General features: G+C 51.2%; 1 protein-coding gene across 1 annotated transcript; it reads left to right on the forward strand.

Moving 5' to 3' along the window:
• The first annotated feature begins 3,621 nt into the window (after nucleotides 1-3,621).
• LOC122389489 (chondroadherin-like protein) lies at nucleotides 3,622-21,989 on the forward strand. Its single transcript, XM_043381606.1, has 8 exons — nucleotides 3,622-3,862; nucleotides 10,622-11,029; nucleotides 13,135-13,384; nucleotides 15,816-15,986; nucleotides 17,967-18,089; nucleotides 18,274-18,459; nucleotides 20,409-20,595; nucleotides 20,905-21,989. The coding sequence occupies exons 1-8, from the start codon at nucleotides 3,669-3,671 to the stop codon at nucleotides 21,027-21,029; spliced, it is 1,644 nt and encodes a 547-aa protein (XP_043237541.1). The 5' UTR covers nucleotides 3,622-3,668; the 3' UTR covers nucleotides 21,030-21,989.
• The last annotated feature ends 3,314 nt before the right edge of the window (nucleotides 21,990-25,303 follow it).

The following is a 25,303-nucleotide window of genomic DNA, read 5'->3' on the forward strand; positions in this document are numbered from 1 at the left end:
TCGCTGGGCGGGCCCCCTTTATCTGCACGATAACCCTGAGCGAGTTTGAATCGGAAAGTTTTGATAGAACAATAGCTCGGTAATCACCCGGTGTGTCATCAATGGGCTAATTTTCACGCAAATTGACCACGACAGAAATATATGTAGGTAGGTACTGTTACTATGAAGTATGAATTCGTATCTTTCGAGGACGAAATGTACGCCTTCCGCAATATGCATAGCATAAATGCAAACGGAGCTGTTGCCTGCTTCTGTCGGACAAGATAGGATATATGTACTTTGTAGTCCCATGTGCCTGTCCTAAAGTCATCTATTGGCTGCTGTAGTACCTAGATTGTGCCATTATTCTTCTTCATCACGTGAATTTGCTCACAAGAAATTTAAACGCGCTCATATGGGACATTTATTGCCTTTGGCTGGGTTTGTTGTGTTGTGGTAATGTGGTGATGTAGATTCTGTCTGTTACCGAGGTCCCGGCATGGTGTTACTCCATGGTGCTACTTAGCGCGGGGTGCAGGCCTGCAGACCGTTGCACCTAGCGCGCTGAAATTTGCGCAACTTATAGAACAAGGATGGACAGCGTGCCTTTTAGGGGTCTCCGTCGTCGGGTATCGTCCCGACCTCAGGAGTCGGGACGATAGTGAGCACATGGCGCGTGCCCAAGAAGTGCAAATTCGCGTCATATGCTTTACATGTATGAGTCGGATTGCAAAATCGGGCGAAAATGGCTAAATTTGCCCGACACGGGTCCGGTCCCCGTGCAATATCTCGGTAACCGTGGACCCGTTCGGCACGGAGAACACAGTATCGTGTAGTGAATCGAACGGGCTATCGAATGGTGTGCGGTGCAGGGGTTGGCACGCGCCACGTGCACCTGTGAGGCACTTTTGCTTAAAAATTGACGTTTCAGACGGATTTTGGACCTTATACCATTTTCGGGTGACTGCCAGACGGGGCGAAATCAAATAACACCTACATAGGCAAGAGAAATGTACCGCCTCTCATGAAAAATGTGAAAAGCTGTGGAACAAAGGCTGGAGAACATATTATTTGTCCATGATGTGCCACTTGCTTAATTACATGGGTTTTGCTGCATAACCTGATACGGTTGACAATTGAAAATGGCATCGCTGGAAAGAGCATTAAATTTTGTCCAAGATCCAATCATCGCTTTTGCAAGACGAGCAACAGCATTCTTAAAAAGACATATGTTTCAAACCTCTACATGGCAATTCATCGCTGGCTTTCATTTTTCAATAACCTACGTCAACCTATGTTAACCCTCGCATGTGTAGGGGGGGGGGGGGGTCGGATGGACCCCCCCCATGGTTTTTCGCGAATAACTCGCGTAAAAAGCGGCCGATCGCGACGACACTTTCAGTACCCTCGAATTGATCAATTTTACACCTACCCTGAAAATTTCATGACCCTGACCCAAATGACCTTTGACCTGTGACCTCTTTTCCGAGACCATGTTTGGCCGGAATCGCGATTTCGCGTATGTCGACTCGCACTAGCCGCGTGTTTGCAAGCTTTTCGTGGTTTCAAACGTTCAAACATGTGATTTGATGTTACTCCCGTGTGTGTCAAGGTCACCTGAAGGTCAGGTCAGGTCATTGACCTTTGGTGACCTCGGGTGACCTCGGGTCACTTTTTCGAGTTTTACATGTTTCTAGGCTAGTTTTTGGAGCTGAATTCGAATTTAGCAACCATTTGAACATTTACGAAGTAGTTTTGGTGACTTCGTAACATGTTACGTAGCTGTCAGAGGCGGTTGACACGTACTACGAATACCCGTCACGACGCCTACTGGTTGACCTGACCTGACCTGACCCGACCTGGTCTAAATGCTTCAAGACATCATCTGTGATCAAAACTAACACGATATTCGTGATCAGCACCCCGAAAAACCCCTTAGCAGCCACACTTTACGACTTTCTAACAGGTCCCGATTTTCCCGACTTTGGGTCATTGACCTGACCTGGAAGGTCAACCAATGACCTAGGACCTTAAAATTGGGTATCATCGGCTTCCTCTCGTCACGGGCAACACGCTCGTTTTTTCCGCGAAGCTCTAGCTCGATCAGGGGCCAAACGGCAAGGGGGGGGGGTCCAACCGACCCCCCCCCTACACATTAGAAGCTGGCAAACGCCGCACACATGCGAGGGTTAAAAAGTACACTTGACATGTTCTATAGTAGAACGCACGCTTATCTGACACGGGCACCTCGATGCGATGGATATTTTTCCTAAACCAAAATGGTAAGCCGTCAAAAAGCAATCGATAGAAATGGATACATAGCCCACGGAGACAAGACCAACCAAATGCCTACCGATCAAAAATACCCCTTATCCACGTTGCGGAGCAGGCGGGTCACCCTAGCGGGCCCCATCCACCCGGGGGGTCTGGGCCCCATCCACACGGGGCCCAGGCCCCGTCCACCCGGGGCTTTGGGGCCCGTCCACCAGGGGGTCCGGGCCCCGTCCACCCGAGGGCCCGGGTCCCGTTCTCCCATGGGTCCGGGCCCCGTTCTCCCGGGCCCGGGCCCATCCACCGGGGCCCGGGCTCAATCCACCCGGGCCCGGGCTCAATCCACCCGGGGCCCCGGGCTCCGTCCACCCGGGGCCCGGGCCCCGTTCTCCCGGGGCCCGGCCCCATCCACCCGGGGGCCCGGGCCCCGTTCTCCCGGGGGCCGGACTCCATCCACCCGGGGCTTGGGCCCGTTCCCCAGGGGGCCCGGGCCCATCCACCGGGGGCCCGGGCTCCATCCAACCGGGCGCCCGGGCCCCATCTACCCGGGGCCCGGGCCCCCGTCCACCCGAGGGCCCGGGTCCCGGTCTCCCAGGGGTCCGGGCCCCGTTCTCCCGGGCCCGGGCCCATCCACCGGCGCCCGGACTCAATCCACCCGGGGGCCCGGGCTCCGTCCAACTGGGGCCCGGGCCCCGTTCTCCCGGGGGCCGGGCTCCATCCACCCGGGGCCCGGGCCCGTTCTGCCGGGGGCCCGGGCCCCATCTACCCGGGGGCCTGGGCCCCATCTACCCGGGGCCCGGGCCCCATCTACCGGGGGTCCGGGCCCCTTGCACCTGGGGCCCATGGACCATCATCCGTGGTGTCCCAGTAGGCATTTCTCGAAGCGGGCTCGTTCGATTAGATTAGGACCTCTCTCCTCCCTCCCTCCCTCCCTCTCTCTCTCTCTCTCTCTCTCTCTCTCTCTCTCTCTCTCTCTCTCTCTCTCTCTCTCTCTCTCTCTCTCTCTCTCTCTCGCTATCCCAGAGCGGGCCCCTGACAGAAATTTCGGGGGGGTCAGCTGACCCTCTGACCCCCCCCTGGCTGCGCCACTGATTATTATTATCATTAATTTGCTCATGTCTGAGATAAAGACAGGCAGGAACAGCGCACAATGAACGCCATATGAGCAGAGGCAAACCTTGGATCTGGGACTTGGGAGTATATGCCACAGCGGCCGAGCCGCTCGTGAGTGATCAGATGCTACATCTGATCACTCACAGAGCGGACCGTGCCGGGCCGGGCGTGCAGCTGGGGCGCCCAAACAGACGGCCCAGGTCGGTGCGCGCGCCGCCTCTGGGCCGCGGCCGCCCGGGGCGCCGCGCCGCCGGCAGTTGGGGCCGCGGCAGCCGGCGGGGACGGAGGCCCGGTCAGTGGCAGCCATGCAGGTCGTGCTGTGTCTCTGCGTGCTGCTGGGGCTGCTGCGGTGGCTCGACGCGCTGCCCACCACCGGCTGTGCCAGGGCCAGTTTCGGCCCCGGAGCGATCTCAGAGATCCGCTGTGTGGGCGACCGATGGAGCCCGGCGTCCGAGGAGGTCGACTGCGCCGTGAAGGAGGAGGACGGCTTGGTTCACAGGTGAGTCGGACCGTCACCTGCCGGCGCGGCGCCCGGGTCACCAGCGGCGCCCTCGACGCTCGGGAGGCGGGCGGCGGTCGCCCGACCTGGCGCCGTAACGGGTACAGTAACGCCGCCCATTCATCAGCGTGTTCTGCTCCGCGCCCGCGCCTTGCCCACTGGAGACACGAGTCGGCTATGACGGCGTGACCTGCTGTTAGTTGGCCTTCCGGTTGGCTGACGGTTGACTTTTTTCCATTTTTGCGGCAGCGTACGATCGGCTGGAGAAATCCTGGAATTTATGTTGGAGGGATACTGACAGATTGAGATGCATGAGCACTTAGAACATGACAAATGCGATTATGTGGGTCAGGCAGCCTTTGGGGCCAGCTTAGGTCACGTTTTGGTCAAGGTCAGGTCAAGGTCAGGTCAAGGTCAGGTCAAGGTCAGGTCAAGGTCAGGTCAAATTAGGTCAAATTTCAAAATTGATATTTTTGCATAAAATGGGTATAATTCGATGCCGCTCGTCACGGGGAGTTCAATGGTGGTCTTTGTTTTGCCCCACGTGGTCTAGAATCGCTAAAAATTGAGTTCAAAAATTTTGACGTCATCATTTTTGAAGTTTTTTTTTTCGCTATAACTTGGCCAAAAAACGAGATATTGATCTGAAATTTGGTATGTATATAGAAGAACTCAGGGACTATCATAATTATTCAGTTTTTTTCGAATTTCGGATTTTTTGATTTTTTTAGTTTTTCTAACAAAATCTTTTTTTTTGAATTTTTGGGCGTCAAAAACCCCAAATTTTGAAAATTCGAGATAGCAGTTTTGTAGCACCGCTTATTGTCTACTAGACCATATAAAGAACTTTGAAATTGCTTGGTAACTGTAGATTTGGTGAGCGTTTCAAGATTGCATGTTTTTTGCTCATTTTTGCTCGAACATGACCTCAGTTTGACCTCAATAACTCCTGACCTAAGGTGACCTAAGACTTGAAATTTGGTGTGAAGGTGTCAAATTGACGCCCGGGAAGGTACTGAAAATTTGGCGGAGCTCCGCACCGCCGTTTTCTTGCTATTTAGGAAAACCCACAGGAAAAAATGCAGACCCTTGGGTAACAATACCCACTTAGGCTATTTGGTATTTAATAGCACACTGTGCTACCTGATCCAGGACTGACGCATTTCAAATAAAGAGAGAACGTGGTTAGGTACTATGTGTTTTTAAGAGGTCAATGATAAATTTGGATAAAATGATTTTTTGGGGGGGCTTAAAGTCGTCTAAATAGTTTTTTAAATGAGTACTTCATTGTACCAGGGATATAATAGAGTTGCTCCCACTGCATGTTATGAATACCTATACTGAAACGCCTAGAAATTCACGATAAGAAGAACAGCTTAGCCCGCGCACCGACGGGGGTCTGCGCCAACTTCGTACCGACGGGGGGGGGCGGATGACCGCCCCCCCCCCTGAGATCTCGAGAACGAAGCAAGATAGCGACAAGCGGTAAACGGCATCGGATACGCATGGACAAGGTCTACAATTTTTACAAAGGTCATTTTCAGGTCAGGTCAAAGCTGACGTCACAGGGGTCGAAAAAGTCAAAATGGCGGCGCTAGGTATGGAGAGAGTTTTTCTCGAATAACTTTGAACTAGTCAATATAGGAACAAACTAAGGGCAGCATCGTGATCCTCTCGTCAATCCGCATCAAATGATATATGTTGACCTCGAAAGGTCAAGGTCAAAGATTGACCTCAGGTCACGTGACCTCGAGGTCATCATGCATATCATTCGATGCGCCTTGACGAGCTGAACACAATGAGACCATCCGCGCGGCTGTATCTTGTTCCTGTACGGAGTTATTGTCAAAAAACCGCTGGTGACCTCTGATGACGTCACGTAACCTTACGGCTGCCCAACAGCAAAACAGACCTCAAGGTAGTGAAGGTTGATCGTATATGAGGTCATATATGGTTTATGGGGCCATTCGAACCCGTTTTAGTGGTAAAAACAGGGAGTTGATTTTTCCCCCATTGACTTATAATGGGGAGGTCGAGAAATTGGCCTGACCTTAGGTCATCGATATCAAAATTCCGAGATAAACAAATTGTAGCTACTAATGACCTTATAACATCCAGCGACTTTCAAAGGCCTCCGACATCTACTGTAGCTCTGGCACGGTGACAAAGTTGCAAAAAAGTGACTTGAGGTTGGGTCATTTAAAGTGACCTGGTGACCTGACCTTAAAAGTTAGGAGGTTCAAACTTGCACACCATGTGTAAAATTGATGAGAGAATAGTCGTACAAAATTTCGCGGGCGCCGCGGTTTTTCCGCTACTCGCGAAAAACCTCAGGGGGGGGGGGCGGATATCCGCCCCCCCCCCGTCGGTGCGCGGGTTAGTAGTTCAGCAACCTGCAAATTTCGTTGCCTGCTGTGCTCGGGCGGTGTCAGTGTTACCCAATTGGCGGTGTTACCCCGAAAATATAGACTTTTACTAAATGTGGAATAATGCAATGATGAACGAAATTACAAGAAAACAATTGGATGATATGTATGTAAAATTAATGCGACAATCTAACTAAACGGAGAGATTTACCATGTGGCCAAAAAATTACGTGACAACGCACTAAAAGGTTACAGGGGTCGGTGATCCCCCGTCTTTCCCTTTTTGATTTTACAACACATTTCTAAGAATGCCTTTAACCCGCGCCCTGGTGTGGGTCTGAGCCACCTTCGCCCTGGTGGGGGGGGCCAAAATGACCCCCCCCCGTCTAACTCGAAAACGAAGAGGGCTAGGAAGACGCGGAAAAAAGCAAACGAAAGCCCATAACAAGTACGTTCGAAAGTATTTCAGTCATTTTTTCGCTAAGGTCAATATTGAGGTCGCTAGAGGTCATCATAGGTCAAATTTCAGTGTTTTCGGTGTTGCCGGACATATTCCGCTGTAGCTCGGAAACTAGAAGAGCTAGAGAGCCGCGGAAAAAAGCAATCGATAGCTCTTTTCAAGCTCTTTCGCCAAGGTTCGTCAGATTTGACCTCAGCTCAACGGTTTGGCCCACAGAGGTCATGCAAGGTCAACTTGGCAAATTTCGTTGAAAATGTTTTTAACTATAGCATGCATTCACGAGAAAATAGAGAAACGATTCATGCACCATCGTGCTTGGCTCGTCGAGACGCGTCGAATGATATATAGTTTGACCTCGAAAGGTCATTTTGAAAATTTGACCTCAGGTCAAGGTCATGACCTTACCGAAATAGGTCATGCTGCATATCATTCGATCCGCATTGACGAGACAAACACGATAAACGTCGAACGGAGTCTCTATCTCTATTCAATAACAAGTAAGTGCAGAAAAACCGCTGGTGACCTCTGGTGACCAGGGAGATGACCTAGCGTGACCTCAGCGAGGTCACAAGCAAATGGTTTCACATGGGCTGTGATTTGCTGACCCAAGACACTTCAATAACGAAATATAGGAACAATCACGCCCGATTTAGCTGAAAAACAACTACTTTTCGATTCTCCCATTGACTTATAATGGGGAGCAGCGATGACCTGACCTGACCTTAGGTCACATTTATAAAAAATCCGAGATAGCCATTTTGTAGAGCTGGGTGACATCTTCAAGTACTGTAAATTTTACATCGATCGGATAAAAGCTGTGCCTTTGAGAGAGCTTTGAACTTTTTTAGAGGTGGTGTCAGTTTTGGTGACCTTGTGACCTGACCTGACCTGACCCGAACCCCCCAAAAAAGGACATGATGTAAAAATGTTGAATAAACAGCTATACAAAGTTTCAGGGCGCTAACTCAAGTGGTTTCTGAGTTATCGCTGAAAAACCACAGGGGGGGGGGGGCCAAAATGGCCCCCCCCCCACCAGGGCGAAGGTTAAACGGTGAAAAATGCGACTTTTGACCTGATATGTGACGTCATCGGTTGGATGGAAGTCAATAAGATTTGGTCACAATGTAGTTCTCCGGCGGGGTTATCGAATGCCGTTTGAATTTTGAAAATCGTCCGGTAACTTTCCGAGATCTAAGGGGGGGGGGGTGAAACGATGCCCCATCCTACGGGTGGCAGGGTCCGACGACAGCCCTGGGGCTCGAGTTAAAATCTGCGCAAACTAGAATATCCGTGCCCGTTTCTTTTAATATCATTATTGACATTTACATCGAACTTTATAAGTCTGTTGTTACTATAAATCCGGCTCTAAGGATACACGGATTTTGTTAGGCATTTAGATTATTGCCACAGTAATTGTTTTGGGCTTTCTCCAAAGGTATTTGTTTGGGAGACGCATTTGCAATTTCAACTAATGGCTTGCGCAAAGCTGACTATTTATGTTTCGTTATCTTTTATCTTCCTTATTTTCAGATACAATGATAGAACGCTTAACCCGCGCCCTGGTGGGGTCTGTTTATAACGCGACCTGGTGGGGGGGGGGCTATTTTTTGCCCCCCCCCCCTCGTATCTCCGAAACTACTGGACGGATCCGCAAAATTCAAACGGCGTTCGATAGCCCTGTCAAATTTGTCGAGGGAAACCAAATTTTATTGACCTCGGGGTCACCGATGACGTCACAGGTCAGGTCAAAGATAAAATGTTTCACCGTTCACGGGGCTTCTAGGGAAAGCGCTATAACACCGAGTAAAACGCATTTTGTCGAAAATCAGCGATAAGACATCAGTTGTCTAGTACATATGTTGCTATTAGAGGTCACTGGTCATACCAGGTCAGGTCACAGGTCAGGTCACCAAAGGTCACCAAGGGTCACCACATGAACCCAACTTTACTAAGGTTGTGCGATGCATGTTTTATGGCCAGTTTTTCATTTCCAACCCAATGGTGTTGGTTATAAGACCATCAGGTACGGTTTAGGTCACTTTCTGGTGGAGGTCAGGTCAAGGTCAGGTCAAAAAGGTCAAATTTCAAAGTTGATATTTTTGCATAAAATGGGTATCGATTCGATGCAGCTCGTCACGGGGAGTCTAATGGTGGTCTTTGTTTTGCACTACGAGGTCTAGAATTGCTAAAAATTGAGTTTGAAAATTTGATGTCATTAATTTTGAACAGTTTTTTCGCTATAACTTCGCCAAAAAAAGAGGTATCAATCTAAAATTTGGTATGTGTATGGAAGGTGGTAAGGACTATCACATATATTCCGGTTTTTGCGAAATTCAAAAAACTTTTTGGATTTATTGACTACTATATCCCAAAAATCTATTTTTTGATTTTTGGGGGTCAAAATCAAAACAATCAAAAATCCGAGATAGCAGTTTTGTAGCCCTGTCAATTTTACAGCTTTTATGTTCTAAACATTTTTCTGTATTTGCAAAGCTATAGGCGTGACAGCTCTTCCCGCGAAACCCTTTTTTGGGTCGAAAACGGCAGAACATGACGTCACTCTGACGTCATTTCCGGCCAACCTATCATAGCTTTTGGAAAATTTTTTGTCACAATGTGTAAAATTGATGTCCAGGAGGGTGCTGAAAGTTTGGTGACGATCGTCGCAGCGGTTCTGGAGATATATCGAAAAGTCTGGAGGGGGGGCAAAAAATAGCCCCCCCCCCCCACCAGGGCGCGGGTTAATGCGGATTTTATTATATCGGCTCTTGTAACATCCAGTGTTATCGCTTATGACAATTCATTATCTAACACGCATGCATCTTTGCTCCGCAGAACAGTTCAGAAGGGCGAAAGCTATAATGACAAAATGTCATTGACCTCTGGTCAGACGACTGACTCGGGCTAGTCTGTTCTGACAGCGTGAATGACCTGATAGTTGAGGTCTCCGGGCCGGCGCACCGCCGGCGCCCACTATACTGTGCTTTGGCTGATAATGATCGATCCCTCATGTAATTTCCCCATCAGCACGTGTAGCGGTGCGCGCGCTATGCAATGGGGACACCAGTTACACTTGCCTGAGCTCGGTGTACTGCTACTTCGCCACTTCGGTAAGGCACTTCAGACGGTTTATTATGCTTTACGAGGTCTTGCTGCCATTTAGTAACGACATTTCAATTTTTGTTTTTAATTTATCTAATACTTCAAAATAATAATTCAATAGTTGTCACTACACTGAAACATGTTAAGGCGAGACATTGCGGAGTTTTACGGAGGTAATACGACAGGAGAATGACTAGACGGTAGTGCTGGAAATTGCCGTTGTTGCCACGCGCCGGTTGCTCGCGCTGCCGCACGGCTGCAGCGCCAGAGGAGACCGCGGCACGAGCCACCAGGTGCGGTTAGCGTACGAGCGCCCGACGACCATCCACCAGCCCAGTGCGGAGCTTCGGGCTCCCCGCAATCCACAAAAGCGCCAATGGCAAACGTTGCTAACAGAAACTCTGTGGTTTCAATAATTTGCAAGCAGTGAATGTTTGGGTTTCACCGCTTTGCTCGCCTACTGCCTACAGCATCTAGTATCTACAATCTGTAATGATCTATCATCGGAGAGGACTCGCGTTCAGACACAGTGCCTCAGCTGCCATGGAGCATGTAACGTCGCGATATTTGCCCAGATATATCTAGCGGTGCGATGCAACAGTTTGCGATTGTCAGGCGTCTCGGGTAGCGATAGAGTAGGTCTCACAGAGCTTCGTGTCTGGTAGGAGCCGTCTAAGTTGCTAACTACGTGTGAAACGGCGATTAGGCTCTCCGGCTGGGGCGACGGCCTGTTGGAGTACTGACAGAGTCCTATGTCCGGCAGGACCCGGCTGCGGCTCTCCGGCTGGGGCGGCGGTCTGTTGGAGTACTGACAGAGTCATTGTCCGGCAGGACCCGTCTGCGGCTCTCCGGCTGGGGCGGCCCTCTGGGCGCTCAGCTGCTCGGCGACAAGCCGCGGCCGGTCAAACAGCTGGAGCTGAGCGGCACCGCGCTGAGCTCGCTGCCCGAGGCGCTGTTCGCCGGTCTGGGCTCGGCGCAGCTGCTGCGGCTCGACGACAACCGTCTGTCGGCAGTGCCGGAGGCGGCGCTGGCCACTCTGCCGCGCCTACAGACGCTCACCATGAACGGTAACCGGATCGGGCGGCTGGCGCGCGGGCGGCTGGGCGCCGCGCCGTGCCTGCGCCACCTCTCTCTGGCCGCGAACGGACTGCGTCAGCTGGAGCAGGGAGCCCTGCCGGCCGGTCTGCGGCACCTCAGCCTGACGGACAACCAGCTGCACACGCTGAACGGCACAGTCAGGTGAGCGAGGCGCACAGTTAGTAGCGCCACCAGACACCGACTTTTACATCTTCGCTTTTCAGCCCACCAGCCGCCGCTGACCAGCCCTGTTGAGTAAATCCACAGCCTGCACGAACCCATCCTGCCGTTTCCTGATACCTACTCCGCTTCTCGGCTTATGAGAACGAAAATGAAAGCACGCGATATGGAGACAGGCTGGATGAAGTTGATTCAAGTACGTCGTGCTTTTTGATTATCTTAGCGATAATGCCTAAATATTTCCGCATCCACTTCTTTAGCATGTAACGTATAAATAAAAACTATCCAAATGCCGACCTGACCCTTGCGGTGACACATTGGCTCATTGCTCTGGCTGTAGTTCCACCCACCTGACCAAGTGACCAGTCTGCTCTGTCTGTCTGTATGTCTGTCTGTCCGTCACAGCCAGCTCACCAGACTGTTCTGTCTGTCTGTCTGTCTGTCTGTCTGTCTGTCTGTCTGTCTGTCTGTCTGTCTGTCTGTCTGTCTGTCTGTCTGTCACAGCCAGCTCACCAGTCTACTCTGTATGTTTGTCTGTCTGTCTGTCGGTCTGTGGCAGCCAGCTCACCAGACTGTTCTGTCTGTCTGTCTGTCTGTCTGTCTGTCTGTCTGTCTGTCTGTCTGTCTGTCTGTCTGTCTGTCTGTCTGTCTGTCTGTCTGTCTGTCTGTCTGTCTGTCTGTCTGTCTGTCTGTCTGTCTGTCTGTCTGTCTGTCTGTCTGTCTGTCTGTCTGTCTGTCTGTCTGTCTGTCTGTCTGTCTGTCTGTCTGTCTGTCTGTCTGTCTGTCTGTCTGTCTGTCTGTCTGTCTGTCTGTCTGTCTGTCTGTCTGTCTGTCTGTCTGTCTGTCTGTCTGTCTGTCTGTCTGTCTGTCTGTCTGTCTGTCTGTCTGTCTGTCTGTCTGTCTGTCTGTCTGTCTGTCTGTCTGTCTGTCTGTCTGTCTGTCTGTCTGTCTGTCTGTCTGTCTGTCTGTCTGTCTGTCTGTCTGTCTGTCTGTCTGTCTGTCTGTCTGTCTGTCTGTCTGTCTGTCTGTCTGTCTGTCTGTCTGTCTGTCTGTCTGTCTGTCTGTCTGTCTGTCTGTCTGTCTGTCTGTCTGTCTGTCTGTCTGTCTGTCTGTCTGTCTGTCTGTCTGTCTGTCTGTCTGTCTGTCTGTCTGTCTGTCTGTCTGTCTGTCTGTCTGTCTGTCTGTCTGTCTGTCTGTCTGTCTGTCTGTCTGTCTGTCTGTCTGTCTGTCTGTCTGTCTGTCTGTCTGTCTGTCTGTCTGTCTGTCTGTCTGTCTGTCTGTCTGTCTGTCTGTCTGTCTGTCTGTCTGTCTGTCTGTCTGTCTGTCTGTCTGTCTGTCTGTCTGTCTGTCTGTCTGTCTGTCTGTCTGTCTGTCTGTCTGTCTGTCTGTCTGTCTGTCTGTCTGTCTGTCTGTCTGTCTGTCTGTCTGTCTGTCTGTCTGTCTGTCTGTCTGTCTGTCTGTCTGTCTGTCTGTCTGTCTGTCTGTCTGTCTGTCTGTCTGTCTGTCTGTCTGTCTGTCTGTCTGTCTGTCTGTCTGTCTGTCTGTCTGTCTGTCTGTCTGTCTGTCTGTCTGTCTGTCTGTCTGTCTGTCTGTCTGTCTGTCTGTCTGTCTGTCTGTCTGTCTGTCTGTCTGTCTGTCTGTCTGTCTGTCTGTCTGTCTGTCTGTCTGTCTGTCTGTCTGTCTGTCTGTCTGTCTGTCTGTCTGTCTGTCTGTCTGTCTGTCTGTCTGTCTGTCTGTCTGTCTGTCTGTCTGTCTGTCTGTCTGTCTGTCTGTCTGTCTGTCTGTCTGTCTGTCTGTCTGTCTGTCTGTCTGTCTGTCTGTCTGTCTGTCTGTCTGTCTGTCTGTCTGTCTGTCTGTCTGTCTGTCTGTCTGTCTGTCTGTCTGTCTGTCTGTCTGTCTGTCTGTCTGGTCTGTCTGTCTGTCTGTCGCAGCCAGCTCACCAGTCTACTCTGCATGTTTGTCTGTCGTCTGTCTGTCTGTCTGTCTGTATGTCTGTGGCAGCCAGCTCGCCAGACTGTTCTGTCTGTCTGTCTGTCTGCCTGTCTGTCTGTCGCATCCAGCTCACCAGACTGCTCTGTCTGTCGCAGCCAGCTCACCAGTCTCCGCTGGCTGTTCGTCTCCAACAACCGGCTGACCTCTCTGCGCGGCCAGCTGCCGGAGGGCGGCCAGCTGACCTCCCTGATTGCCTACGACAACCGTCTGGAGTCGGTGGACGGCCTGCTGGAGGCGGCCGGCCTGGACCGGCTCAGTCTCGGCTCGAACCGGCTGCGCTCGATCGGCCACCTCCGACTGCACCGGCTCAGCAGACTCGACGTCTCCCGCAACCTGATCGACCAGGTAGGCCAGAGAGGGAGCCGCAGGGACCTGCTGGAGCTACCTAGTTAAAATGATACATACTAAAATTACCCTATTCAAAATGATACATACATACATACCTACTAAAAGGCTTTCGCGAACATATTCAACAGCTTTTATTCAATGGGCGCCAGCTGTGTATTTGTAGATACCTAAGTAAGTTGAAGCGAAAACCGCCACCCTCCACACCTTTTGCAGGGCTGACTCACATTTGTCTATGAATTTGGCCAAAAAAAAAAAAACAATTGGTAGAGACGTTGCGGAAAAAGCATGGCATCATACTACATAATAGCAGTAAAATGTAAATCCCAACGGCATACCGCTTTCAGGTGTTCAGGTCAGAAGGAAATGCTTGAATGTAAACAAGGAACATAATAATGAATAAACATCCTTAGATATTTGGATAGTTATTGACTATTGTAACAGGTAAACATATATGAAACACCATGTGCTGGGCTTTATGCATGTTCGACGAAACCTGTCGTTTTTAATGGCTGTTGCACACCGGCGTTGTATATATTGTCCTGCGCTGATTTCCCAGGCGACCCCTGCGCCGATTTCCCAGGCGACCCCTGGCTGCCCGCCCTGCCCTACCCCATTGACAGCCCATTTCCGGACCATTTCCGCGTGCCGCCAGCGGCCCAGCTGCCGGGAGTGGGCACTAAACGCCTCGCCGAACGGCCCCTTCATAACGTGCCAGCCGTGTTTATGTCTTGCCTGGCCGTCGTCGAGCCCTTACGTCACGCCTTTTCACATAAGCGGCCGATTAGGCGAGACCGGCAGCCGCCGAGGCACGCGTACTCCCGGCACGCGAGTGTGACCTTAACCTCCTCCGTGACGCAGGCACTAGACGCATTGACGTCACCACGTCCCGCTAGCCGGGAAATTAGGCCACCGTATAGTTGCCGGCTCTCATGACTGATGTTGGCCGGCCGGCGGACGCGTCGTCAGGCGTGTGACGTCGGCTGCAGTTTCGCGTCAACTCTGACGGGGGCGATGGTGCGTCAGGAGGGAGTCCAAACGGCCCCCGTCCCCACTCCCCAGTAACAACAGAGGGAGACGAATGACGGTGACGCCCGCGGTCCCGACCCACAGCCCGCTGCAGTGCGCCGCGGTCACGCACATGGATAGCTGTGCTGACGGCCAGGCAGTCAACAGTCTGAGTGCTGACGTCTGAGTGAGGTCAACAGCACAATAGGCCCGCCTCGCGGCATCATCTGTATTCATTTTGGCCGATTTAAATACTGCTGTTTGGTGCAATAATAGATCGTGACATATCTCATAATATTTTGTTATAATATGAAATACCGTCATAACATATCGTATCAGACTAAATATCGCAACAACATATTGTACAATCAATCACACGCTCGTACTTTTCTAATGCTATGAAATTATTGCTGTCCCTTTTGCTTACATAAAGTTAGGTTTATCCCTTCAGCATATTTACAATCGTAAATGTGAAGAGTATAGAAATTCCTATATCCACCCGTTTTTCCGGTCTGCAATGTCTTCTCTGAGACCGCGAATATAAAGTCATCTTAAAAAAACGTTTTTATTTTTTATTTTTATCTGGATGCTGAGACTACCCCGGAACTTGTGCTATGTTTCTCACAAATGTTCCTCATGTCGAAATATTTCGATAATCAAGGCTAGCGCTCTTCTTTGAAGCTTTATGTCATACTGGTCCCCCTAAAGCATCGGTTGTTTTATTTAGATAGTGGTACCGAAACATATAAACTGTGCAACACAACAGGGATAAGTGAAACGTTTTTTTTATGCTGCTAGTGGCGGATGCCAATGCCACGACGTCATCCACACCACATGCCTGATTCTGCCGGGCCAAATTTTGTGTCGTCTCTTATACAAATCATACCAATCTGCTAATGTTTGTCCGAAAAGATAACTTATCCCCTTGACATGGTATATAGCGCTTTGACGTAAGCTGAGATAAAAGCCAATGTAACCTATCTCTGGACGAAATAGATCTTTATACAATAAAATGTGGTGTTACACTTGAAATTATATGACATCGTGCCCTGTCGGTTTATTTCATGCGATTTTGCTTTATTTGTTGGGATGAATGCTTCCTGCTCATAGCTTATCAATGTATGTATATTGTGTCATGATTGGGGTGCAACATGCACGTGCGCATGTGCGGGTTACGCTCCTACACATCGGAAATGGCTGGACCGATTGCACTCAAAGCTGGTGCATCGCTGTGGAATGGTGGCCCACACTGTCAGTTAGGGTCTCACTTTGCACGAGCGCAGGTGCAGGGTCTACACATCCACGGCCCATTAGCAGTCTATTCCATGGTTTTCTAGTTACCTTGTCGGCTTTGTCGGCTTCGGAGTGTCTGGTGTTCTGGGTTTGGGTGTCGGGTACTGAGTGGGACACTCTCTACCCGCAGCTGTCGGTGGACCAGCTGCAGGGGCTGCCGGCGCTGAAGGAGCTGAACCTGGACGGCAACCAGCTGCGGCAACTGGGCTCCATCCTGACCGTGCTGCCGGCGCTCACCAAGTTGAACCTCTCGCACAACCAGCTGAGCTCCCTCGCCGAGCTGACCCCAAACCGCCACCAGGTGGGTGCCACTAGAGTAGCGATAGTGTAGTTCTGGGCCAGTCTGCCACTCTGTGACCCGCGTGGGCCTGCAGGCGGGGCCGCTCACCCCCAGACGTGAGTCGGCGGGCGAAGTCGCGCGTAGGCAATGATCAGTAGAACTTTCGAACGGCCGGTCAGAGTTTTCCAACAGTCAGTTGGATTTATCCGACCGTCAGCCAGTCAGGAGGGTTTACAAATTGCCCGTCCGTCTGTCTTGTGGGTTTATCCAGGGTGGCAAGTCCAGCTCTCTGGCATCAAAGTTTAGCTTAGGTTAACAGCACCGACCAATGACCATCTGGCCGACCATCAGTGTATCGAGCAGAGACTGTCCGGCAGTGGGCAGGATTTGTTGGCGCTCCTCGGCAGGTCTGGTCGGAGCGCCAGTGGCCTGCCCGGCCTGTTGTCTGAGCTGGCCTGACCGCAGACCGCCGCACCCGGCTCTGCTCCTTGTCACTGTTATCAATATTGACATTGGGCCGCGCCGACAGGCTCCTTGACCAAACATTTCACGCATTATCACATGTCCCAGACTGGCTCAAGGGAGAAGAGCTTGCACTTGAGCGGTGACCTGTGCAAATACTCCACATAAATATGTAATTTTCGACGCTAATTTCATGATACCATCACGTGTTTGCTGATTGCAGTACTCCTTCCTACGTCGTTAGTTGAATTTCACCGACTATCGATAGAGTGAAATACAGCGAGGCGAGCACGGTGGAGCGTGAAGCGGTCTGTGACTGTCGGACTGTCCCTGCCCTCCTCCCCACTACCCATTACCCACGTACCCGTCAGCCTGCAACACACAGCCGGGCCCACACAGCGCACACACTGAGGTCCCGCGCTGCGGCATCCGACGCCGTTAACTCGCTTACATCACATCGCAGTGCCGGCAATTGCTTTCACTTGCATCCAATCGAACTCATACAGGCTGGTTCTGCGGTCGCGGAGCGCCCTCTGACCCCTGGAGACCCTGACCTCGGAGTGCCAGCTGTACCCGGCATGTTCAAACGGACATTGACCGGAAAATGTCCTTGTACTTGAATCATTCACGGTTTAGAGGTTGCGTCGTTCTCGGCATTTCTGTTGCGTCTATAGACGCAACAGAATCAACCCACCGGCCAGTCAGCTATAGCTGACTGGCCGGTGTATTTATTGCCTGTGTGTAGCTTGTTTTTGTTGTTTCCAATGTTTTTCGTTTTCTGTTGCGGGAGATACGTTACCATTCGTTCCGTGACTGCATGTTGATTGTCGAACCCCCTTCCGTCTTTTGCGAGGCAAATGTTCTGGAAATCCGCCGCGCACACAAAGTCCTTTGTTATGCTCTTAAACAACGTAAATGATGCTATGCAGCCGGCATTACGCCATTCAAGTACATTCTGACGCCAGGCTTGGTTATGAAATTGATTTATTTTTGCTACACTATCCATTCCTTTCGTCACAGTAAATTGGACAGCGGCAGAGCGTGTAACAAACGCTGCTGACGTCAGACTTTTCGAGTCAGACGCAATGATCGAGGTAACCAGCACCGAAATATTGGACTGTGTTGTAATAAAACTGTTAATCGTTTCTGGATTTGTTGTTTTTATTTTATACGTTTGTGGATAGGTATTCTTTAAGCGTACAACACACCGGTGGAAAAATACAATTTTGATAAAATATAGCACATTTTGAAAGTGTTGAAAAAATGCAATTATGTTTAGTTGAATGCTAAGTGATTGTGCTTTTGATAATGCAATCCATAGGTGTTTCTCGTGCAGTAGGTACGGCATAAAGATTGTTTCAAACTGCCATATGTCATTGCTGATGCCATTTCTCAGGACTCAACGACCTGCTACGCACGAAGTTGCGTTCAAAATATCTTCCTGGACACTAGAAAAAGAATGCATTCGAGGCGCTAGGCATTGTGGCAGCTATCCAATTTGACCCCCTCCACTACCCATGAATCTATTCCTGTTTACAGGGCCGGGTATTTTCACACTCACTTCGGGAGCTGTTCGCTGTTGGGAATCGCATCACTTCTGTTGGCCAACTGAACCTGCCCAAACTCGTCAAGCTCAACCTCTCAAACAACCAGCTCGTCGAGGTGGGTACATTGTTATACTGATCGATCACATTTATATTCATTCCTAAGTCACGTCGTTAGTTGAATTGTCACCGATGCTCCCCGGTTTCGGAGAGACGCTGTCATGTAGGCACTCTCTTATGCCTCAGTTTATTTTCATTGCTTGTTTGTTGAATTTTCCCCGTAACCGCTGCTCTTTCGGCAGTTATCGGCGGCCAACTTCGCCGGTCTGCCGTCGCTGGAGGTGCTGGCTCTCTCTGGGAACCGTCTGCAGCGCATTGGCCAGCTGCTGGAGGCGCTGCCGGCTCTCGTCAGCGCCGACCTGTCCGACAACAGCCTCACCTCCGTGACGCCGCTCAGCCCGCGCGAGCAGCTGCCGCACGAGAGCAAGGTGAGACGCGTGAGAGCAAGGTGGGTCCGTGCGAGAGCGAGGTGAGAACAAGGTGAACCTGCGAGACTGCGAGAGGAAGGTGGGTCCGCGTGAGAGCATCACAAAAGAAAGGTGAGCTGCGCGAGAGCCGAGAACAATGTGACACCGGGCGAGAGCACGGCTGTTTTAGTCGAGGATACTGATTGATAATTTTATGAATCAGGTAACTAAGCAACTACTGCAAACTAAGCTGAAAAACTACTAAGAATCAATCAAGAACCTAACTGGAACAAATTGCACCGAACGTGAACCAGACGTGTGCCAGAAAGCCGTCGTGAAAACTGCTAATAAGATATGTTTGTTATGCTCATTTGCTGCTGGTAGTTTGGCTGCGCTACGGATACCAGTTGTCCGTCCCTGATATCCGTCTCAAGGGATGCTAGCCTGTGTGCTGTTAGCATATAAGACGGGAACGAAAGTATATGACAGCATGACAGCTGACTACCATAACAACCACCACGTTCTAAGTATTCTGAAGAACGAGTCTGACCCAATTTGTCTGACCTTGCTGATGCTGTCATCTGAATCCCTGGAAACCCTCTTGCTTTTATTGTCTTCATCTGACAGTGCCTCGCATACTTTAGCGACTAATTAAATAGTTTTGTAGACGCTCGTCAATTATTCAGCACGGAATTTGATGTAGCGTATTTAGGCTCTGTGCTGTGCGGCGTGGCGCCGATTTACGCCGTTGGGCTCGCGGCTCGCGGCGGATCAAGCGGTCGGTGCGGTCGAGTGCTGCAGTCCGTAAACACTACGTCCGGGGTGTCTGTTACCGGCTCGGTAATCGGACCCACCACGCGGTGTCCGCCACCGTCCGGTCGGCTCACTGTGTCACCCGAGGGACGCAGCGGGCGCCTCAGGTCGGGGCCGCGCCCGCAGAGGTTCGTCACAGACCCGTCAGCGCCCCGCCTGGCGATTGAAAATTGGTGACGTAGAGCACCGCGGACTGGTAACTTTATACCTAACGATTCTGATAGCTGTATTATGTTCCTGCTTATTTATCCATGCGATTTAAGTGGTCGGATGAGATCCTTGAGTGTTTTCCTAATTGACTAGCGTTTAAAGAGGTGAAGTGTAAAACAGTTTCAAGCACTCTAGATGTCATCAGTTTGCTTTGAGGTCTTTGAGGTCTACTTTGATTTTCAAAGGTCATGCAATGACCCCGGACATTGAAATCGGATATTATCGCATTTGTTTGCTCGCGATCAGCTCATGCGACGCATCCGACATCACTATGTTATCCTCATGCACGCCAAATATTTGCGACCGTGGTACGTTTGCACTAACAACGTTGTGACCGCACCTACCACAGCTAATCAAACATCTAAACTTCATGATAGACAAAGGTCTGTAGTTCTGCATCGGCCACTTATGTTATCATCAAGTCTAAGGACTGTGTGGGCTGTGGTTCAAGTGTCTCGATTCGCCCACGCCTTAGTAGTACGCCGGTGGCCAACTCATTGTAGCTCAGCCTGACTCAGCAATTCTCTGCGCTTTGATTCACTCAGCATGGAGCGGTAATCAGAGGTCACAGCAAGGCACAGGGCTGCGTTCGGAGAAGATGGAATTTCCGCGCTGATCGTGTGTAATTTATTGTGGTTATAGAGAAATGTCTTTCACGTGATTAGATCTGTGTCGCCGATGACCTGATGTGTATGCAATATGCATACTTGGTGATATACACAATTCTGCTTCATGTAATTAAAATTATGTAATTAAAATTAATTTTATGGCCTTCGCTCATCCCAGGCTGTTACGAGGAACCACAAAGCAGCAGATTTTCCCAGCATGCTACCGAATAAGTCTTTGGATTGTACTGAAGCCCGATGGGCGATGACTGAAGTAATGTGGTGATCTTCGCGGCTCCTCTGTCCAACGAGCTCACTGTGTGCGTTGTGTGTACTCCACAGCCACGCCTGCTGCATCTGCAGACCCTGCTGCTCAACAACAACCGTCTGCAGCAGCTGGACGTATCGCTACACCGCCTGCCGGCGCTCTGCGTCCTGGACGTGCGGAACAACACCGTCATCCGGCTGCGCTGGCACAGCCACCCGGACTGGCGCTGCAGCCTCCAGCACCGCAAACTGCGCGCAACCGGTGAGTTAGGGAGCGGCGGCGCGCCGGCCGGCCGCCCGCTCTGTTTACCGGCGCCGGTCGACCGACCGTGCCGGCCAGAGGTCACCGCGCAACCCCCAACCATCAACAGCTGATGGACGTCCCGTATGCAATCCATCCAAACGTTCAATAACCAATATTATATTAAATAATTACTGGTGGAAATGTGCGATATTTCAGTGCGGAGCAGCACGCTTCTCTTTTCGGTCGTTGGGTCCGATCACGTGACGGTTCAGTGTTTGTTTAATTCTTTGGATCAAATCCAACTTTGAACTCTTGTGTTTGCGGCAGGCAACCCAGTGCACTGCGGTGACCAGGAGGTGCGGCACTCCCTGAGACAGGCCGCGATCAACTTCACTGTCGACCTGCCGCTGTGCGGGGGTGTCTCTGCGGCGGCGCCGGTCGGCTCCGGCTGAGGGGCGCCAGCCGCACCCTGACGAACCCCAGCCGCCAGCTCGGCCGGCGCAGACAGTCGCCAAGTGGCCGCTGACATCCGCCGGTCGCCGCAGACTGGCGCGGATCCATTGGCACGCCTCGGCGGGCGCAGCGCGCCTGACCCGAGCGAGGCGCTGTGTTGTTGTTGTCGTTTATTTATGCTGTGACGGCGGAGCAGCCGATAGCTCGCCGTCACCGCACCTGTGTGCTACACACGCATTGATCACCTTCATAGCAAACGGACTTCGCCGCTGCGCGAACGGTCGCCGTCGCCATTAGTAGTGCCCGCGTTATAGTCCAGCGGCCGTGGCTGCTGTAAAAGCGTCGGCTCGAGATCATGGCTGCAGCTTCTAGACAGCCCATAAACATTGTGCAGTAATTTAAACAAGCCGACCCGGGCCATAGCCCCGCTGGGCGGCTTAAGGCACTCGGCTGGACCAGTCTCATTTCTGGATTTTGTGTGCATGTATGTATTGTGTGCTCGTGTGCTGTGCTTTTGTGTGTTTGTTTTTCCCACCGTCATTAAACGCTGCCGACTGTTGGATCGAGTCAACTGTATTTGAAGTTCTAAAGAGTACCTACCGCGATTCTTCTCTATACGGTCTTGACCGCACCTCGCACCATTGTATTGTTAGTGGGATCCTACGCCAGGCAATAACTTGATATGTTTGGCCCAACGCTTGTTTGTTTATTTGTTTGATTATGATGATAATGTGATGAGGGATCTGAAGCTTGTGCTAACTGTTCGTATCTTACCCTTCGCCCTGGTGAGGCGGGAGTGGAGTAATTCAGTCTGTTCGACGTTCGTCTTACCCTGCACTCACCATATTATTGGGTGATTCGTTCCAGTCAATTTATAGCTTGAGAGGTGGAATATCATTTTATAGTCAACTGTATATACGTAATGTGATTCCAAATAAAACAACATAACGCTCGCCGTACCTATCAGTTTTACTTTTATGTTCTCCTCTACCGAGGGTTTTGACGAATAACTTCGCCAAAAATGGTAGCAGTCACAATTTTGGCACATATCGTGTGTGTCAAGGTAAGACGCGTCGAATGGTATACTTTTTGTTTCAGTGAGGCCAACTCAGGATATTTATCTTAGTTTACAGTCAGGTCATAGCCTGTTAGGTCACGATATTGGTGGGAGGAGGTCGTCATGATGCATTGCAATTTATGCATATCATTCTATTTGGCAATTCTGAGTTCTTTGGTGGTTTCCCCGAGCCGCTAGCTCAATTTGAATAGGAGCACTAACGAAAAACTCCAATAATCTTATAGTGACATCATGAATGCTGTCACGCAATATCAACGACCGATCCTCGTGTGCGACCTTTAGACGAAATAAAAGGATCCACATTTGTGTATTAACAATTCACTGGATTCGGCGCAATGCCCATGAACAATATCATATGACAATAAATTACACAGTCATGGCTGATAATAAAACACACGAAAAACAATTGACAATGTGATCAGCCGCGCTGGGTCCCGCCCCGCTCCCGGGCGCGGAGGGGGACAGATCACGACCGATAGGGTACACTGCAGGGCACCGGTCCGTGCCTCCTTGTACACAGACGTGTAGCGGAGAACACGGAGCCCGCTGGCTGAAGGGTCATCAGGTGAGGTCACGGTGTCCGATAGGACACCTCTACGCTCACGATAGCACAGCACTCTCTTACACGGACACAGCACGGGGGGGGGTCAGGTGGGGGCGGGGGCTCAGCACCGCCGCCTGGCCGGCCGTACCGCGGTACGCCGGTGTGCGGCGGGTGGCCACGCCCGCCCGCGCCACCTGCCCGACGCGGACCGGTCGCTGCTCAGCACAGCGGCACGCTCGGGAACGGCGCGCTGTTGGGGAACGCGAACGGGTCCGGGTTGATGGTGTTGCCGAAGTTGCAGCGACGGCCTCCGAAGCGGGTGCGGCCACCGAAGGAGCGGCCGCCCCGGCCGCCGCCACGGCCCCGGTACACGACGAACCCGCTGGCGGGCACCATCAGCGTCAGCGTCAGCAGAGCCAGCAGCAGAGCAGAGACGACACGGATGGCGTGCATGGTGGCGGGTGGGGCTGCCGGCACAGACAGACACACACGAGCGTCAGTGACGACTCACGGCGACTCACGGCGACTCACGGAACTCAGTAACACAGTCTGCAACACGTCCAGCAGGCCAACTGGTCGCACATGACCGGCGGGCCGCCTCGCGGGCCGTCCGCGGGGGCGGATCCCCGCGCAGGCGCTCCGCGCTCCCCTGGCCCCCGGTTCCGCGTTCCAGCCGGCGGGGCTCGAGGCCACGACGGGCGCAGGGCCGGAGCACAGCTCCCGGCTGCGGAAGCTGCGCTCAGCCGCACCTGACAAGGCCGCGCGCGCTCTGATGCCCTCCCCAGCCGGCCTGTTAGAAAGGGCAAGAGCCGGCGCGGGCGCGACCTTGACCAGTCGTGGCGCCAAGCAGCACCGGACTTCCGCGGTGCGGTAGGTAATGGCGTGTTTACGACGGCAGCCGCAGCAAGGGGCATATGATGCATATCCCCCTAAGTGCCTGACTTTTCAGGGCGTATATAACTTTTATAAAGTATTTTTGAAATTATTTTTATCAAGATATATCATGTTGAACATTACACAAAGTAAAACTAAGAGAATTTCTAAAATAAAAAGAAGTTTGTTGTACAAAAAAAAATCACAGAAAAAAAAGACAGTTGTACAACAATAGTTTTTTAGGCCTTCTATCTAGCATGGGGAACGCCATCTCCATTTCTTGTTGCGTGCAATGGTGAGGTAAAACAATACCTATCGAGTCCAAACAAAAATATCTACCTATGGTTAATGTTTATCAACCGTAAAAGTTCTTGGACTCTAGAAAGTAGGGGAAGTTGGGGGAACGCCGAATACTTTTTTTCTGATGCCCGTAGCACGCAAGGTAGACAACATAAGCTATTCTTGTTGGCGTCATTCGAGAGGCCAGTCTTTTGTCTTTCAAACATACCAGGCGCATTTGATGAATTTGCATACCGTTAAGCGCAAAAACTAAAAATATCAAAGAACTGACTTTTTCGGCGTTGCCCCGGACTGCGGGGAAAGCCGAAAATGGGATAAATGATCTACGAGGAATGCAGACATTGATGTTTTGCCAATTTATCTCAAACTTTATCCAAAATTCATCAAAGCTGACACGCGTTTTAAGAGCTTGAGGACGCTTGGTGCACACTGGAAGTTATAATTGTGTGATATAATAAAAAAAAATGCTAGGTAAATCATTCCTTATTATAGGTAACAGGCCGTTGTGCCGGCTGAAAGTGTAATTTGTTTGACTAAAAATACGCGTTGCTATTCTACAGCAGTAAAGTCCACGTAGCGTGCTTTAACGTGCGTAATTGCACGTTTTCGGCATTACCCCAGCCAGCCATACTTTCATTTGCAGGCCCATAACTTTTAAACGTGCTGTATAAATTTCAAATAGGCAGCACACTTATGCAAAGACATGCTGAAGATTACTTAACCGAATTGGCCAGACAAACGGTAGCAAAATGAGTAAGAAATGCAGCTTCAAAGGCGCATGTAGTACAAGGGAAACGTACCTTGAAAACGCTTTTGGCGCCCTCACAGCCGAAGTATTCCAAATGACAACTCGTAACAAACATGCAATAATTGTAGTCACTTAAGCTTCAGAGCATCACTGAGACGTGGCATCCATGTCGTACGGTTTTAGAAATATCTCGAATTTCGGCTTTGCCCCAACTCCGGCATTGCCCCAACTTCCCCTACAGCGTAGAACAGTCTACAAAGTTAGGTATATCCCAATCAGTTCCGAGCGTCCCTGGTCGGGGCCGGGGCCGCCCGGTGTCGGCCGCCGGTATAGACTGACTGTCTTTATACTCTGGAGCTAGACTGACTCACCTGAGATGGGTGGAGAGAGGGCGGCTGCCGCGCGGTGCGCCGTGGAAGAGAGAGGAGTGAGTGCTGGCGTCCGGACCGGCCGCTGCACATTTATACGGCCCGCTGAGACGGTCCGCACAGCCACCGGGCCGGCCGCAGCGCGAGCAGGAAGCGGCCAGGGACATCGCTGGCGGCGTCACCGACCCCTTCCGCAGCCTGGCAGGGGTACAGGGGTACCTACCGGACCCGCCCGCCAGTGAGAGGAGAGACGACCGGGCCAAGGTTTACAAGGCATGAATCACCGCAGCAGTGGTGAAAAAAACAACAAATACTTATCGGTCAACTAGTGGTTTTAGATTTACCCGTCCTCTTCATGATAG

Source organism: Amphibalanus amphitrite, unplaced genomic scaffold, assembly GCF_019059575.1.
Source record: "Amphibalanus amphitrite isolate SeventyFive unplaced genomic scaffold, NRLGWU_Aamphi_draft 000359F_arrow, whole genome shotgun sequence".
NCBI classification, from domain to species: Eukaryota; Metazoa; Arthropoda; class Thecostraca; order Balanomorpha; family Balanidae; genus Amphibalanus; species Amphibalanus amphitrite.

Excerpts from the sequence above, each read along its gene's own strand:
- LOC122389489 (XM_043381606.1), top strand. The coding sequence starts at position 3,669 with ATGCAGGTCGTGCTGTGTCTCTGCGTGCTGCTGGGGCTGCTGCGGTGG. Across the intron at positions 11,030-13,134 it reads ACGCTGAACGGCACAGTCAG|CCAGCTCACCAGTCTCCGCT; the intron begins GTGAGCGAGGCG and ends TGTCTGTCGCAG. Across the intron at positions 15,987-17,966 it reads TGACCCCAAACCGCCACCAG|GGCCGGGTATTTTCACACTC; the intron begins GTGGGTGCCACT and ends TCCTGTTTACAG.